Source organism: Lacerta agilis, chromosome 14 (genome assembly GCF_009819535.1).
Source record: "Lacerta agilis isolate rLacAgi1 chromosome 14, rLacAgi1.pri, whole genome shotgun sequence".
NCBI lineage: Eukaryota > Metazoa > Chordata > Lepidosauria > Squamata > Lacertidae > Lacerta > Lacerta agilis.
Window position 1 is genome coordinate 22901571 of NC_046325.1, and position 13008 is coordinate 22914578.

The 13008-nt window shown below is 40.4% G+C and overlaps 3 protein-coding genes across 3 annotated transcripts; all 3 read right to left on the reverse strand.

Moving 5' to 3' along the window:
• Positions 1-1069: 1069 nt before the first annotated feature.
• On the reverse strand, positions 1070-2062 carry LOC117057750 (olfactory receptor 14I1-like). The gene has a single exon (XM_033168590.1). It carries the CDS (start codon positions 2060-2062, stop codon positions 1070-1072), a length of 993 nt encoding a protein of 330 aa, XP_033024481.1.
• Positions 2063-4762: 2700 nt separating this feature from the next.
• Positions 4763-5719, reverse strand: LOC117057751 (olfactory receptor 49-like). Its single transcript, XM_033168591.1, has one exon. It carries the CDS (start codon positions 5717-5719, stop codon positions 4763-4765), a length of 957 nt encoding a protein of 318 aa, XP_033024482.1.
• A 5045-nt stretch (positions 5720-10764) lies between these two features.
• On the reverse strand, positions 10765-11703 carry LOC117058729 (olfactory receptor 6M1-like). The gene has a single exon (XM_033170075.1). The coding sequence runs from the start codon at positions 11701-11703 to the stop codon at positions 10765-10767; it is 939 nt and encodes a 312-aa protein (XP_033025966.1).
• Positions 11704-13008: the final 1305 nt, after the last annotated feature.

The following is a 13008-nucleotide window of genomic DNA, read 5'->3' on the forward strand; positions in this document are numbered from 1 at the left end:
ACCAATAAGCACCCACAAACAGCATAGGAGATTTGAAAAGAGCATTTCACATCAGCTTTTATTTCATTCACCAACCACTAAGGAGTCTCTTTTACATTTGAAGCATTAATGTCTGGCGTGGAAAACTATACTTTGACTTTTGTTGCTGGAATTGGAAGTGCAACCCATTCACTTGCTGTTACTATCCCAACATAGTAATGGTCAATGAATTCAAGTAACAATGACTCTGATGAATGAATCAGAATAGTCATCAAAAATTAGTTACCAAAAGCTTTTATTTGCACTACAATTTTTTTAATAAAATAAGAATAATTCTGACTTTCTATCCACAGTCATAACCTTCAAGACAACTGAATTTATAGTAAATATAATGAAAGAAAGGTAAAAAAATCTGTACTAGGAACAAGTCAATAGAAATTGTATCTCTTTATCTCTTTTCATACACCACACACAGCCTCAGCAGCAATAACCAGGAAAAAGCATAAAAAAGAACCCAGATCATCCCTGTGGTATCCATTTCATATGCATGCTTAAATGGCATTATCTTAGCCTTACATCTAAAGACAAGCAGAGATGAAGCCAAAAGAACCTACCAGTAACACCATGATCTAGTCTAGGTTTGTCACCATTACACAATCGTATGTGTCTGCCCACTTTATTTAAAAAATAATAATATAGCAATGGGACACAGAACAGGATCATAGATGAAGACATAAGAACATGGGCAGGTACACTTCAAATCAGGGGTGCCGACTTGCTCCCCCCCCCACATTGAGGGAGCCCGCTCATGTGATGTGTCACATGATGGCACTGGGCAGAGGCAGGATGCATGGAGGGTGATCTTTGCCCTTTGTTCGTCTCAGCCCCTGTCTAGCTCCCGGGTGAGGGCGGGGGCACACGGAGGGCACCCGGTGGTGACGGAGGATGGTTGCCCCCTCAATATTGCAGGGCTCAGCCCCCTGCCCACCAATATTGAGGGGGCCGAAGCCCCTTCTGTTCCCTATATTTGGCGCCCCTGCTTCAAATCATATTGTGTATTATGTGCCAGTCAAAAACTTCCATATCTGACTCAGGGAGTAGACGTTCCTGTTTGCATGTTATCCCACAGACCTATACAGCCACATTTTCTTTTGGTATGCTTTTTCCAGGATCTACCATAGATTTTCCACAACACTGCTTTGATCTCCTTGTTTCTCATGCTATAAATGATTGGATTCATGAGTGGGGGAAGAACACAGTAAGCCATGGCAACTGAACTGTCCAGACCTGCCAGAAAGTTGGAAGTTGGTTTTAAGTTGGCGAAGATGCCAGTGAAAAGAAATAAGGAGACAACGCAGAGATGAGGAATGCAAGTAGAGAAGGCTTTGTCTCTACTCTGTGCAGAAGGAATTCTGAACACTGTTTTGAAGATCTCCACATAGGACACAAGTATGAAACTGAAGCAGCCGAGTCCTAGACATGCACTTAAGCCGAGAGCCACAGCTTCAATAAGGTACAAGTCAGAACAGGAGAGCTTGAGTAGTTGAGGTATCTCACAGAAGAACTGATTGATGATGTTGGAACAGAAAGGAACAGCGAAGGTGGCGCCAGTGTGTAGTGTTGCATAAAGGAGACCACTGATCCATGTACTAGTCACCATTTGGATGCAGGCTTCCTTATTGACTACTGTCTCATAATGCAATGGGTCACAAATGGCAACATACCGGTCATACGCCATGACTGTGAGTAGGAAAAAGTCTGATGCCATGAAGAAAAAGAGAAAGAAGACTTGAGCAATGCACTCAGAATACGATATCAACCTGGTGTTCATGAGACAGTTAGCCATGGCTTTTAGTATTGTGACTGAGATGTACCCAAGGTCCATAACAGACAAATTTGCCAGGAAGAAGTACATGGGATTGTGAAGATGGGGATCTGTGACCACAGCCACGAGGATGAGGATGTTCCCCAGCAATGCTGCCATATAGATCAGTAGAAAGATCACAAAATATACAAGCTGTATCTCCCGAACTTCAGAGAAACCCAAGAGGAGGAATTCCGTAATGGTGCTTTCATTGGACATTTTGTCCTTAATACATTTTGCCCTACAGAAAAACAGGCAGCATAACCAAAGTTAGTAAGGCGGAATTATCTTTTTCTTTCTCATATGCCCCCCTTTAAAAGGCTACTTTTGATATGGGGAAAATAAAATGTCATAATTTTGGCATGGGTACTGCCCCATAACCCCCTATTTCCTCCCCATTAACGTTAACTGTGTGGATTTAAAGTTTTAAGGGGGTTGGGAGAGAAAAGGTTCACTATCTCTTAACACCAGAGAACAGCATAGTGCTGCCCCTCTCTCCCCATACCAAACTTATCTAATATGCCCATCTCTCAAATTGTTAGAACTACAATAGAATTTAAATTCTTTGAATCTCATGGCACATACATAGTGCTCAGTGAAGAGCAGTTTATCACACTGTGGTAGTATGGATTGGGGATGGACGCATTAGATTAGAAGGTCCTACTTTTCCTTCCTCAGAGGCAGATAAAAAAAGTAAAGGTAAAGGGACCCCTGACCATTAGGTCCAGTCGCAAACGACTCTGGGGTTGCGACGCTCATCTCGCTTTATTGGCCGAGGGAGCCGTCATTTGTCTGCAGACAGCTTCTGGGTCATGTGGCCAGCATGACTAAGCCACTTCTGGTGAACCAGAGCAGTGCACAGAAACGCCGTTTACCTTTGCTATCAATTCTGATCACATATTTGGAGTAGGAAGCAGGGGTCTAGGAACTGTCTGAATCAAATGGCAACCTTCATCCTGTACTCACAGTCCTCACATGCAAAAAAAATATGTACTCCATCCCCCCCATCCCTCTATTTTAATAGAAGTGGAAATAAATAAATGTCAAGGAAAATACATTAACTATTTTGATTGTGAGAGCGAAAGGCACTCATTGGTTAAGTGCAGGCAGGAACAAGGAAGGCAAGAATTATTAACTGCTTAATTTTTACCTTTCAGTTGGATGACTTGAAGTTGCAAAATATGAATAGGTACTGAACATTCAGGTTAACCCTAATGAAATGCCATGTGTTCAATTTGCCCTACTGAAATACTCAGAAGCTCACTTCTCCTCCAACAGAGCCTTTTCATAAATACATTGCAGTTTACACATGACATCATACATTGTATCTGTGGTCCCAAGAGTGCACAAGACATTGGGAAAGAGACTACCGAACTGATTCTCAGTAGAACTGGAGGCTCTCAGGTAGTCTTTAAAGCTCATCAGGAGGGAATATGTGAAATATTGTGTGTGTTTCAAAAGGATCAGAAACTTGAAAGTAATAGGTAATGCAGATTCAGGTTGTGAAGTCAGAATTTTGGAAATTAATTTGTCTCATTTACTTGCCTGTATATTTACTTCTATTAATACATGTGCATACTGTGCAAAATACTACAACATCACAACCCCCAGCATCAGGATGTCAGCATGCCCTCGCTATATGACCCCAGTTCTACTTCAAAAAAAGGTGCGATGAAACAGCCATATCATAATGATACAGTGGTACCTCGGGTTAAGAACCTAATTCGTTCTGGAGGTCTGTTCTTAACCCGAGGTACCACTTTAGCTAATGGGGCCTCCTGCCAGTGCCACCGCTCGATTTCTGTTCTCATCCTGAAGCAAAGTTCTTAACCCGAGGTACTATTTTTGGGTTAGCGGAGTCTGTAACCTGAAGCGTCTGTAACCCAAGGTACCACTGTACGTGACATTCTCCAGTTGTGTGAAAACTTACATAGCCCAAATAGTACCAACCAGGCACAGTAGGGAGATATCTGCATCCTTGGGTTTGTAGTGTGTGTGTGTGAGTGTGATTTTGTAAAAGAGACAGGGAGGGAGAGAAATTGGTATCAAATGCTGCCTGACTGTTGGAGGAAGAGTGGAAAACCAGAACACTGGAAGGGATGGAATGGATATCCTTGAATAGGGCAAGGGTATGACTTGCTGGAACCCTAAGTAGAAGCATTACACACACACACACACACACACACACACACACACGTGTGAATCCCATTTATTTGGTGGTAATCTCTCTACAACAGAGAATTGTGGAACCACCTAAAACTGAATTGTTGCTTAGGTTTTCAAACATAACAATTAAAGTTTATCACAAATAGTTTCAGGAAATTCACAGCTGGATACAGTGTGATAAAAATGTTTGTTGCAAAATTATAGTTAACAAACAAATTTAAATCTTGAAATTGATGTCTCTCAGAAATGCAATTGCATAATTGTCATTAACGAAGTAAAACATTTTATACTGAGGTTTCATTTTCTTCATCTGAGACTCACACAATAGAGTTTTCAGGTCATTCTCAGCCTTATCATTATCAAAATTATTACTAACAGCTATCTGCCCCCTTTCACAGAAACTCAGAAAGTCAAAAAGTGGATTATAGTGTTACTGTTTTCAAACCAACTCTCTGAGGTAGCTGAGCTGTAAGACAGTAGCTGTTCAAAGACTGCCCTGTGAGATGCATCACTGAGTAATTTTTTAATGAATATCACCCCACTGAAAGCCAGAAGCTCCACTATACCACATTTGTTAGAGATTTTGAACAGTAACAAAGATTAGATGTTCCCCAGGAAAAGGATCTACACATCTAGAACATTCAGCCGAACCATTTTTTTCAGTCTTGTAGATGTGTGTACACCTTCCCACCAACCTCCCGACCTTTATCAACTTTCATTATTTAATACTATACAGTGCATAGGCCCATTTTCCTATTTCAGAAATCTGAGCTTAATTAAGGGGAAATTCTTTCTCCTGGCAAGATGTTTCAGGGCCTCCTTGACTTTCTTGTTTCTCAGACTATAAATGAAAGGGTTCAGCAATGGAGTTATCACTGTGTTCAGTATGCTGACTACCTTGTTCAGGTCCAAAGAGTGATTTTTTTGTGGCTGAACATACATGAAAATGCAACTCCCATAGTAGAGTGTCACCACAATTAGATGAGAAGTACACGTAGAGAATGCTTTCTGTCGTCCTTTGGCTGCAGGGATCCTAATCACTGTTCCAATGATGAAGATATAGGACAAACTTGTCACCAGTAATGAGCCCAGAAGGAGCAAAGCTGCACTTACAAAATTAATCATTTCAATTTTCCTTACATCAAAGCAAGCCAGCTTGAGTATGGGGTCAACATCACAAAAGAAATGTTTAATGACATTGGGTCCACAAAATGGCAGCTGGCCTACCAGGATTGTAGGTGGTAGGACAGCAAAGAAGCCCCACATCCAGGAGGCAGCAATAAGCTGGAGGCAAAGGCGCATGGTCATGATGGCTGCATATCTCAGTGGGTTGCAAATGGCCAGATAGCGGTCAAACGACATGACAGCCAGAAGGAAGAACTCACTGGAACCTGCTGAGAAGAAAATGTAGGCTTGCAAGATACAACTATGGAAGGAGATGGATTTTCTCTGACTCATGAAGTTGACTAGCATTTTGGGGATAACTGTGGTGGTGTAGAGAGCCTCCAAAATAGACAAGTTGGCAATAAACATGTACATTGGGCTGTGAAGGCTGTTCTCACAGCACACCAAGGTAATAATGATAAAATTCCCTACCATCGCAACAGTGTAGGTGATGAAGAATAAAGTGAAGAGCACTGGTTCATCCCCCTTAGTCTCAGAGAAACCCAAGAGGATGAATTCGGTTACAATCCTTGTCTGGTTCCTCATTGTGGTGGGCTGCTGATGCACTCACTTGAGAAAATGGAGAGATGGGTAGCAGGTGGGCAGACAAATTCTTTTTCCACTCTGAAATTTTTAGATAAGACAGGCATGAAAACTGTTAGAGAAGTTAGAGAAGCATGGAAGATTCCATATGGCATTCCCTGTCAGACCATGCATGAAGAAACATCAATTATGCTTGCTTAAACCAAGGAAAAGAAGGGAAGAGAGAAGTATTGCAAGAACCAAGACTGGAATACTACAGTATTTTTCATGAATACAAAACATTTGCCCTTTGTTAAATTTCACAAGAGAATTGTGCAATAAGGCCAACATTTCATTTTTAAACATAAATAAATAAAATAAAACACTTTAGAGAGGGTTAAGCATGTTTATCACCCATTAATTTCAAATGCAAGACATGTGAGTGATTTCCTAAATGTTCCGGTTTAAAATCAATGGTACTGAAAAGCACTCATTGATAATCTGACACTTATTATTTAGTTCATCCAACATGCCCTCAGCTTCTGTTTTAAATTCTTACTGTTTGAATATTTTAATAAAATAAATATGCATATTGTTATCTCAGTATGTTTTACTTCTTCTATCAGTAGTGACACTGCTGGCATTAATTTTAGGACAGAACAAAGAGAATGAGCAAGGAGAGAAAAAATGTGGATGGCACATGAGCAGTGATGGCAAGAGAAGCAGAAGAGAAAAGAGAACCATTCCCACCTCTCTCAGATCTTCAGCAATAAGCCTTCATCTCTTTTTCTCTACAGATGTAACTTGCACCCATAGGGTGCCAATGAAGCCCCAATCTTCATTATTGGTTTCCCCTTCTTATTTTCATTGATCTGTTTGTCAAAATAAAAGGTAATTCATAAAGGATAGTCTAATCAAGCTACATTTTTTTCCCTGCCTTGGCTCTTTCAGAAAGCTGCAGGGATAAAACCCAAAACAAACATATATTTCCAAATTGTCAAAAGTGAGCAATGGATCCATCTTCGGCCGTATTAATGCATTTTCAAGCTTCTTTCAGGTTTTCATTGTCTTGGATTATTCCCACCTCCACAGGAGGGAACTGGTTGAACATAGGTGTGTGTCAGAGAGAGAGAGAGCACTTAATACTGTTTTTAAAGTTTCAGTGTAAATATTAGGTGAATGAAGAAAGCAACAGCCTAGAACATTATGGTCCTTTATCCCTTTCTTCATGATAGAGACTAAATGAACACAGTGTTGTTTACTACAGTTTATGTGGAAAAAGTTATTCATCAAAGGGTAAGTATGTATCCCTAAGGAACAAATTATATCAGGCCTACCAATATATCCTTGAACCAGTTCCAAAGCACTTATTTGCAGAAATTTAAAATACAGAATGAATAATGAAATATTTTGTTTCTCTGATCACTTATTTTTCCATTGCTACAATAGGTGTATTCACACACTGAATTCAATGAGTTTAGAATCTGTGTATATAACAGGTGAGCTGTACACCTGTACAATTATTCATATGTAATGTTTAATGAGTGTTGAGTGTATATACATATTTACAAAAAAAAACCACTGTAGGGAGACAACTTGTGCTTTGGTTCAGTGTAATGTGTGAACTAGTAACAGCTTGAACTTGGACCAATAGCAAATTGTCAACCAGTGCAGATCTCTGAGCACATGGTCCTCACTCCTGTCAGCAATTGTGCTGCAGCATTCTGCGCTAACTGCAGCCTCCAGATCTAATGTTATTCATAGAATATTAAAATTAATGACCTATTAAAATCAATGAACATGACTAACATATGTTCATTAATTCCAATAGGTCTACTCTCAGTAGAATTTAATAGGCTACACCCCTTTCTGAGGATAGTGCACGTAGAAGTTACAATATTCTAGTGTGGAAAAGCATTTAACAAATTTAACAAGTTTTAAAACTCTTAAGTTATTTTTTCCAGGCCAATAAATGTGGCGTGCCGAACTGTGATGGCAAAAGTTACTAACAGACTTCTTGGGAAGCAATTGTGCACAGAGCACACAATTCTAAATTTTAGAGTCCATTCTACCACACCCAACACTTATTTGAGAAGTTAACTGTTGTGACCAATGGATGCAGAATATCTCAGGGATATTGTATTATACGTTCCTCATGCCTTGACTCTTCATGCATTTTGTGCTAGGGGTGGAAAAATAAGCCTAATCCATATCAGTTATACATACCTATTTGCAGGGGCGGAGCAAGGGGGCAGGGAGCGGGCTGCCCCAGGTACCGCCCTGGGGAGAGACACTCGTGGTGCGGCCCCACCCCTGAAATTGGCGCAAAGCAAAGCCGAACTGAGCCTAAACATTGCTTGGCAAGCGGCGGTGGCTGGCTTGCTTGCTTGACCGGCAACCGGTGCCTGCTTCCCCCCTTTTTTAAAAAGGCATTTTTTAGCGCTCAGCTACCGCGGTGCGGAGCTGAGGGGTGGGCCAGCGAGGAGGGTTGTCACGCAATGCCCCTCCTCGCTGGCCCGCTCCTTGGCTCCATGCCATGGCAGCCGAGCGCTTTAAAAAAAGCTCTTTAAAAAGAAAAAAAAAAGGAAAGGAAAGCAGCTGCTTGCTCGCTCGGCCAGCGGCTGCTTCCCTTTCGTTGTTTTTTTTTAATGGTTTTTTTCGGCCCTGGGCGGAGGCAAGGGGCAGGCCAGTGAGGCGTCACGCTTGTGGCTGGCATGACCCCCCTCCTTGCTGGCCCGCTCCTTGCCTCCGCAGCACATGCGCCGTTCGTCCTGACATGTGCGTTGTGACGTCACGACGCACGGCGCAGACGTCAGGACAACGCCCCACAGAATGCTCTTCCCAGGCAACCTTGCCTAGTGCTAACACTGATATCTGATCAGCACCAAGCAGTCGTTTTTGTTCTCTGAGGCCTTTGGGTGCTGACATGGACATAGTGCTGTTTCTTGCTGCCATTTTAGGGGGCATTCTCTCGGTTTATGTACTGATTATCCTGTTTATGGGATGAAGACTGTGTACTTATTGAATAATCACTTTTAATGTGATAATGTGCAGTGATAAGACTCCACTTCCAGTATCAAGGGTTATCAATGATTCCTATCACAAACATACACTGTACATCACATGTTTTACAGTATTGGTTTATCTGGCCAAACTAAAAACAACATTGGGCACACACTTAGCAATTACATGAGTCCTTTTTTTTTTAAGTGGGATGCTCTCTGATCTGGCTCAGACTGCTATGTTGAGTACGGAGGTTTTACCCTTTGCTCCTTTGCTGCACACCTGGCACCTGGGCGGCGTTCACACAGCAGTTTATTTAATTTTCTGGATGTTTCCCTGTTAATTTGTGCATTATATTCAAGCTTTCACATGATGTAAAAGCCACTTCTAGAAATCTAGTGGAAAAGAGAACAACTTCAGTGCTTCTTTCCATATTATTTGCTTCAAGGAAGAAGAAGGGGGGGGGAACATGTTTCCAAGTTTGGAATCCATTTGCAAGCCTGAAAGCTTGTACAGAGCTATGTACCAGCTGAAGTCCTGCAGAGTGCTCCTTTGGAAAAGCTGGTTATGGAGCCTCACTCCCCAAATTGCCCCTCCCCTCAATAGGTGGATCTAGGACAGGAAGGACACTTGTGGAGCCCACACACACCCCGCCAAGGATTGCTCACTCTGCGTAATAGCTGTAATCTTGCAGGATCCAGATGACACTCTGAAATTGGCTTTCCTCACTCACCCACCCCAGGATCAATAGCTGTGGAGGGGAAAGGGCAATATTTCAGGTTCTGGGTGAGACTTTCCTAAAAGAAAGCTTATTGTGAAGCATGGCACATCAACACCAGATTGACTGCTCAAAAGTTGGGTCAATCCTGGGGTGGGAGTTGAGGTTGGAAACCACAAAACTAGATGGGATGTAATGGAGTACCCTGGAATGGGATATGTCCGACTGGCTGGCTGGCACCTTAAACAGGAACACTAACTAACAAACAATTTAAGAGGAAATACAAAGCAAAAATTCGTTGGAAAATGGGATGTTAAAATACAATAAAAAGTTTTGTCTCCATGCCAGCATTTGAGGGATAAAGGGAAAGGAAATAAGATGGAGGAAAGAATGTGGAGTTATAATTTTTTTTAAGAATGTACTGGAGAGTATGTACATTGTATATGAGAGTCTGCTGCGTTGTAAACATTCAAACTAATATTAGTCGAAGCAAAGGGATTTGACAGGAAGTCAGATTGGAGGAATTAGAAGTAAAGTGTATGAAGAATAAACAGAACATTCTTTCTTTCTTTCTTTCCTTTTTTCTTTTTATTTATTAATTTAGTTTGTGTATTAGTTAATGTTATTTATGCAGAATTGTGAAATCAAAACACAAACAACCAAAATATTATTGTATGTAACTTTATATATCTTTGTAAATGTATTGGCTAATGGTTGGATTAAGACATTTATTTTTTATTTTTTCTTCTTCTTTTGTAAATCAAAATTATGCAATAAAAATCAGTTTTAAAAAAGGAACATTCCACACCGAAATATTTCGCTGCAGATTCTATTTAATGGCTGTCTCTCTACAACAGAGTACAAGTTGACTATGCAAAACACCCAGAAAATATTTGTGGAATATATTGCTGCTGGAGATTTATAAATTCAAATATAAAGTACCAGTTGAAACATTAAACTAAACTCAGAAATGCAACTACATAATTGTAATTAGCCAAGTGAAACAGTTTCTTTAAGGATTAATTTTCCACATCTGACACTCACAGAATAATTTTCAGTTCCTTTTCAGGTTTGTCGTAATATATATCATTAATAACAATGATATTGGTTCTCTGCTGCTTTCCAAAGGAGCTCAAGAAACCACAAAATTGTGAGAATGTGTGACCCTGGGTGAGAATGTTAACTCTGGTCTTCTCAGTAAAAACTACAGACTCAATCCCACCCCACTACTAAGAGTTTTAAAGTTGTAATAAAGATTTATTTTTTACCAATAGTCCTCATTTACTTCTATTGTTATTTAATACCACACAGTGTAGGGAAACTTTTCACTGTTTCCAGGACTCTGAAGTTAATTAAAGAGAAAAATCTTTCTTCTAGTTAAATGTCCCAGGGCCTCTTTCACTTTCTTGTTTCTCAGACTATAAATGAAAGGATTCAGTAATGGAGTTATCACTGTGTTCAGTATGCTGGCTACCTTGTTGAGATCCAATGAGTGGTTTTTTTCTGGTTGAACATAAATGAAAATAGAACTCCCATAGAACAGTGTCACCACAATTAGGTGAGAGGCACACGTAGAGAATGCTTTCTGTCGTCCTTTTGCTGAGGGTATCCTAAGCACTGTTCCAATAATGGATATATAGGACACACTTGTCACCAGTAATGAGCCTAGGAGGAGCAAAGCTGAATTGACAAAATTAATAATTTCAATTTTCCTTACATCAGAGCAGGCCAGCTTGAGAATTGGGACAACATCACAAAAGAAATGGTTGATAGAATTTGGTCCACAAAATGGCAGCTGGCTTACCAGGATTGTAGGTGGTAGTACTGCAAAGAAGCCCCACATCCAGGAGGCAGCTATAAGCAGGAGGCAAAGTCTCAAGGTCATGATCGCTGTATATCTCAGAGGGTTGCAAATGGCAAGATAGCGGTCGAATGACATGACAGCCAGAAGGAAGAACTCACTGGAACCTGTTGAGAAATATATGTAACCCTGCAGGATGCAACTATGGAAGGCGATAGATTTTCTCTGACTCATGAAGTTGAATAGCATTTTGGGGATAACCGCGGTGGTGTACAGAGTCTCTAAAAATGACAGGTTAGCAATAAAAATGTACATTGGACTGTGAAGAGTCCTCTCACACCACACCAAGGCAATAATGATAAAGTTGCCTACCAAAGCAAGAACATAGCTGATGAAGAATAAAGTGAAGAGTATAAGTTCAACCCTTTTAGTTCCAATGAATCCTAATAGGATGAATTCAGTCACATTCCTTGTCTGGTTCCTCATTGTAATGTGCAGCTGAAAGAGTCACTTGGGATAATGGACATACAGGTATTGGTCAAACCAATTCTTCTTCTGCTCTGATAATTCTGGATGATATAAGAATGGTATAGAAACCATGAGAGCCAGTGTGGTGTAGTGGTTAAGAGCAGTGGACTCGTTATCTGGGGAACCGGGTTCGCGTCTCCACTCCTCCACATGCAGCTGCTGGGTGACCTTGGGCTAGTCACACTTCTCTGAAGTCTCTCAGCCCCACTCACCTCACAGAGTGTTTGTTGTGGGGGAGGAAGGGAAAGGAGAATGTTAGCCGCTTTGAGACTCCTTCGGGTAGTGAAAAGCGGGATATCAAATCCAAACTCTTCATGAGCCAGCGACATCCCACATGCCTGTTTCTGTGAGAAAATGAATGGAGCTATGCATTAGAAACATCAGCTGTTTTTTTCTTTAAATCAAGGGAAGAAATAGACCATGAGAAACTGGAAAAAATACAAGATATTAGGACTGATATCCTATTTTTTATAAATAGAAAACTAAGCCCTTTCTCGTACTAAACTAAATAAATGAGGCAATAAAGAAAAGTTTCATTTAAAAAACTTTTAAAAAACGTTTTGGACAATAAAAATGTTTATCTCCTACAAATTTCAAAAGGGGGAAGCATAAGCAACCTCCTAAATAAGTTTGAAACAAGTAGTACAAACAAGTTCTTACCTTCAAGCTTAATGTTTAATTTAACTGTTTGAAATTGTTCCTGTTGAAATATTTAAATAAATAATGAACCATATATGATGCTGCTGCTTTGGCAGCACTGCAGACTTCCACTAATGCCACAGAACCTTCTCCTCCTCTCCTCTGTAGTCTCTCCTGCATCCTCAATATCTGCTCCAGAGAGAAGGAAGACCTGTTGTAGCAGATTTAAAGAGTACAAAGATAAGACAGAAATAAAAGTTCAGTTGTTCAAATGGAACTCCCTACATGAAGCATTACTCAAAACACTATATTTATATATATTGTTATGGAACAGGCTCCCTTCCCCAGCTTGAGATTTTTTTAAAACTTCTTTTGGCAGTAGTAGTATTGCTGCAATACCTTTTAAGCAAAACTGAAAAATAAAATGTGCACCAGAAAGTGTATGGCACATTAGTAGAACGAGCAAGAGAAGTAGGAGAGAAAAGAGAAACATTCTGCCACCCTCTCTCTTTGCAAATATAATCTGCACCCATAGTGTCTCATGGAACCCTAAATTTCCCATCCTTATTCTTTGCTCCCTCTTATCTTCCTTGATTTGTTTGTTAAAGTAAAAATTAAATCACA

What these genes read in the sequence shown, in the direction of transcription:
- LOC117057750 (XM_033168590.1), bottom strand. Translation starts at nt 2,062, where the DNA reads ATGTCCAATGAAAGCACCATTACGGAATTCCTCCTCTTGGGTTTCTCT.
- LOC117057751 (XM_033168591.1), bottom strand. Translation starts at nt 5,719, where the DNA reads ATGAGGAACCAGACAAGGATTGTAACCGAATTCATCCTCTTGGGTTTC.
- LOC117058729 (XM_033170075.1), bottom strand. Translation starts at nt 11,703, where the DNA reads ATGAGGAACCAGACAAGGAATGTGACTGAATTCATCCTATTAGGATTC.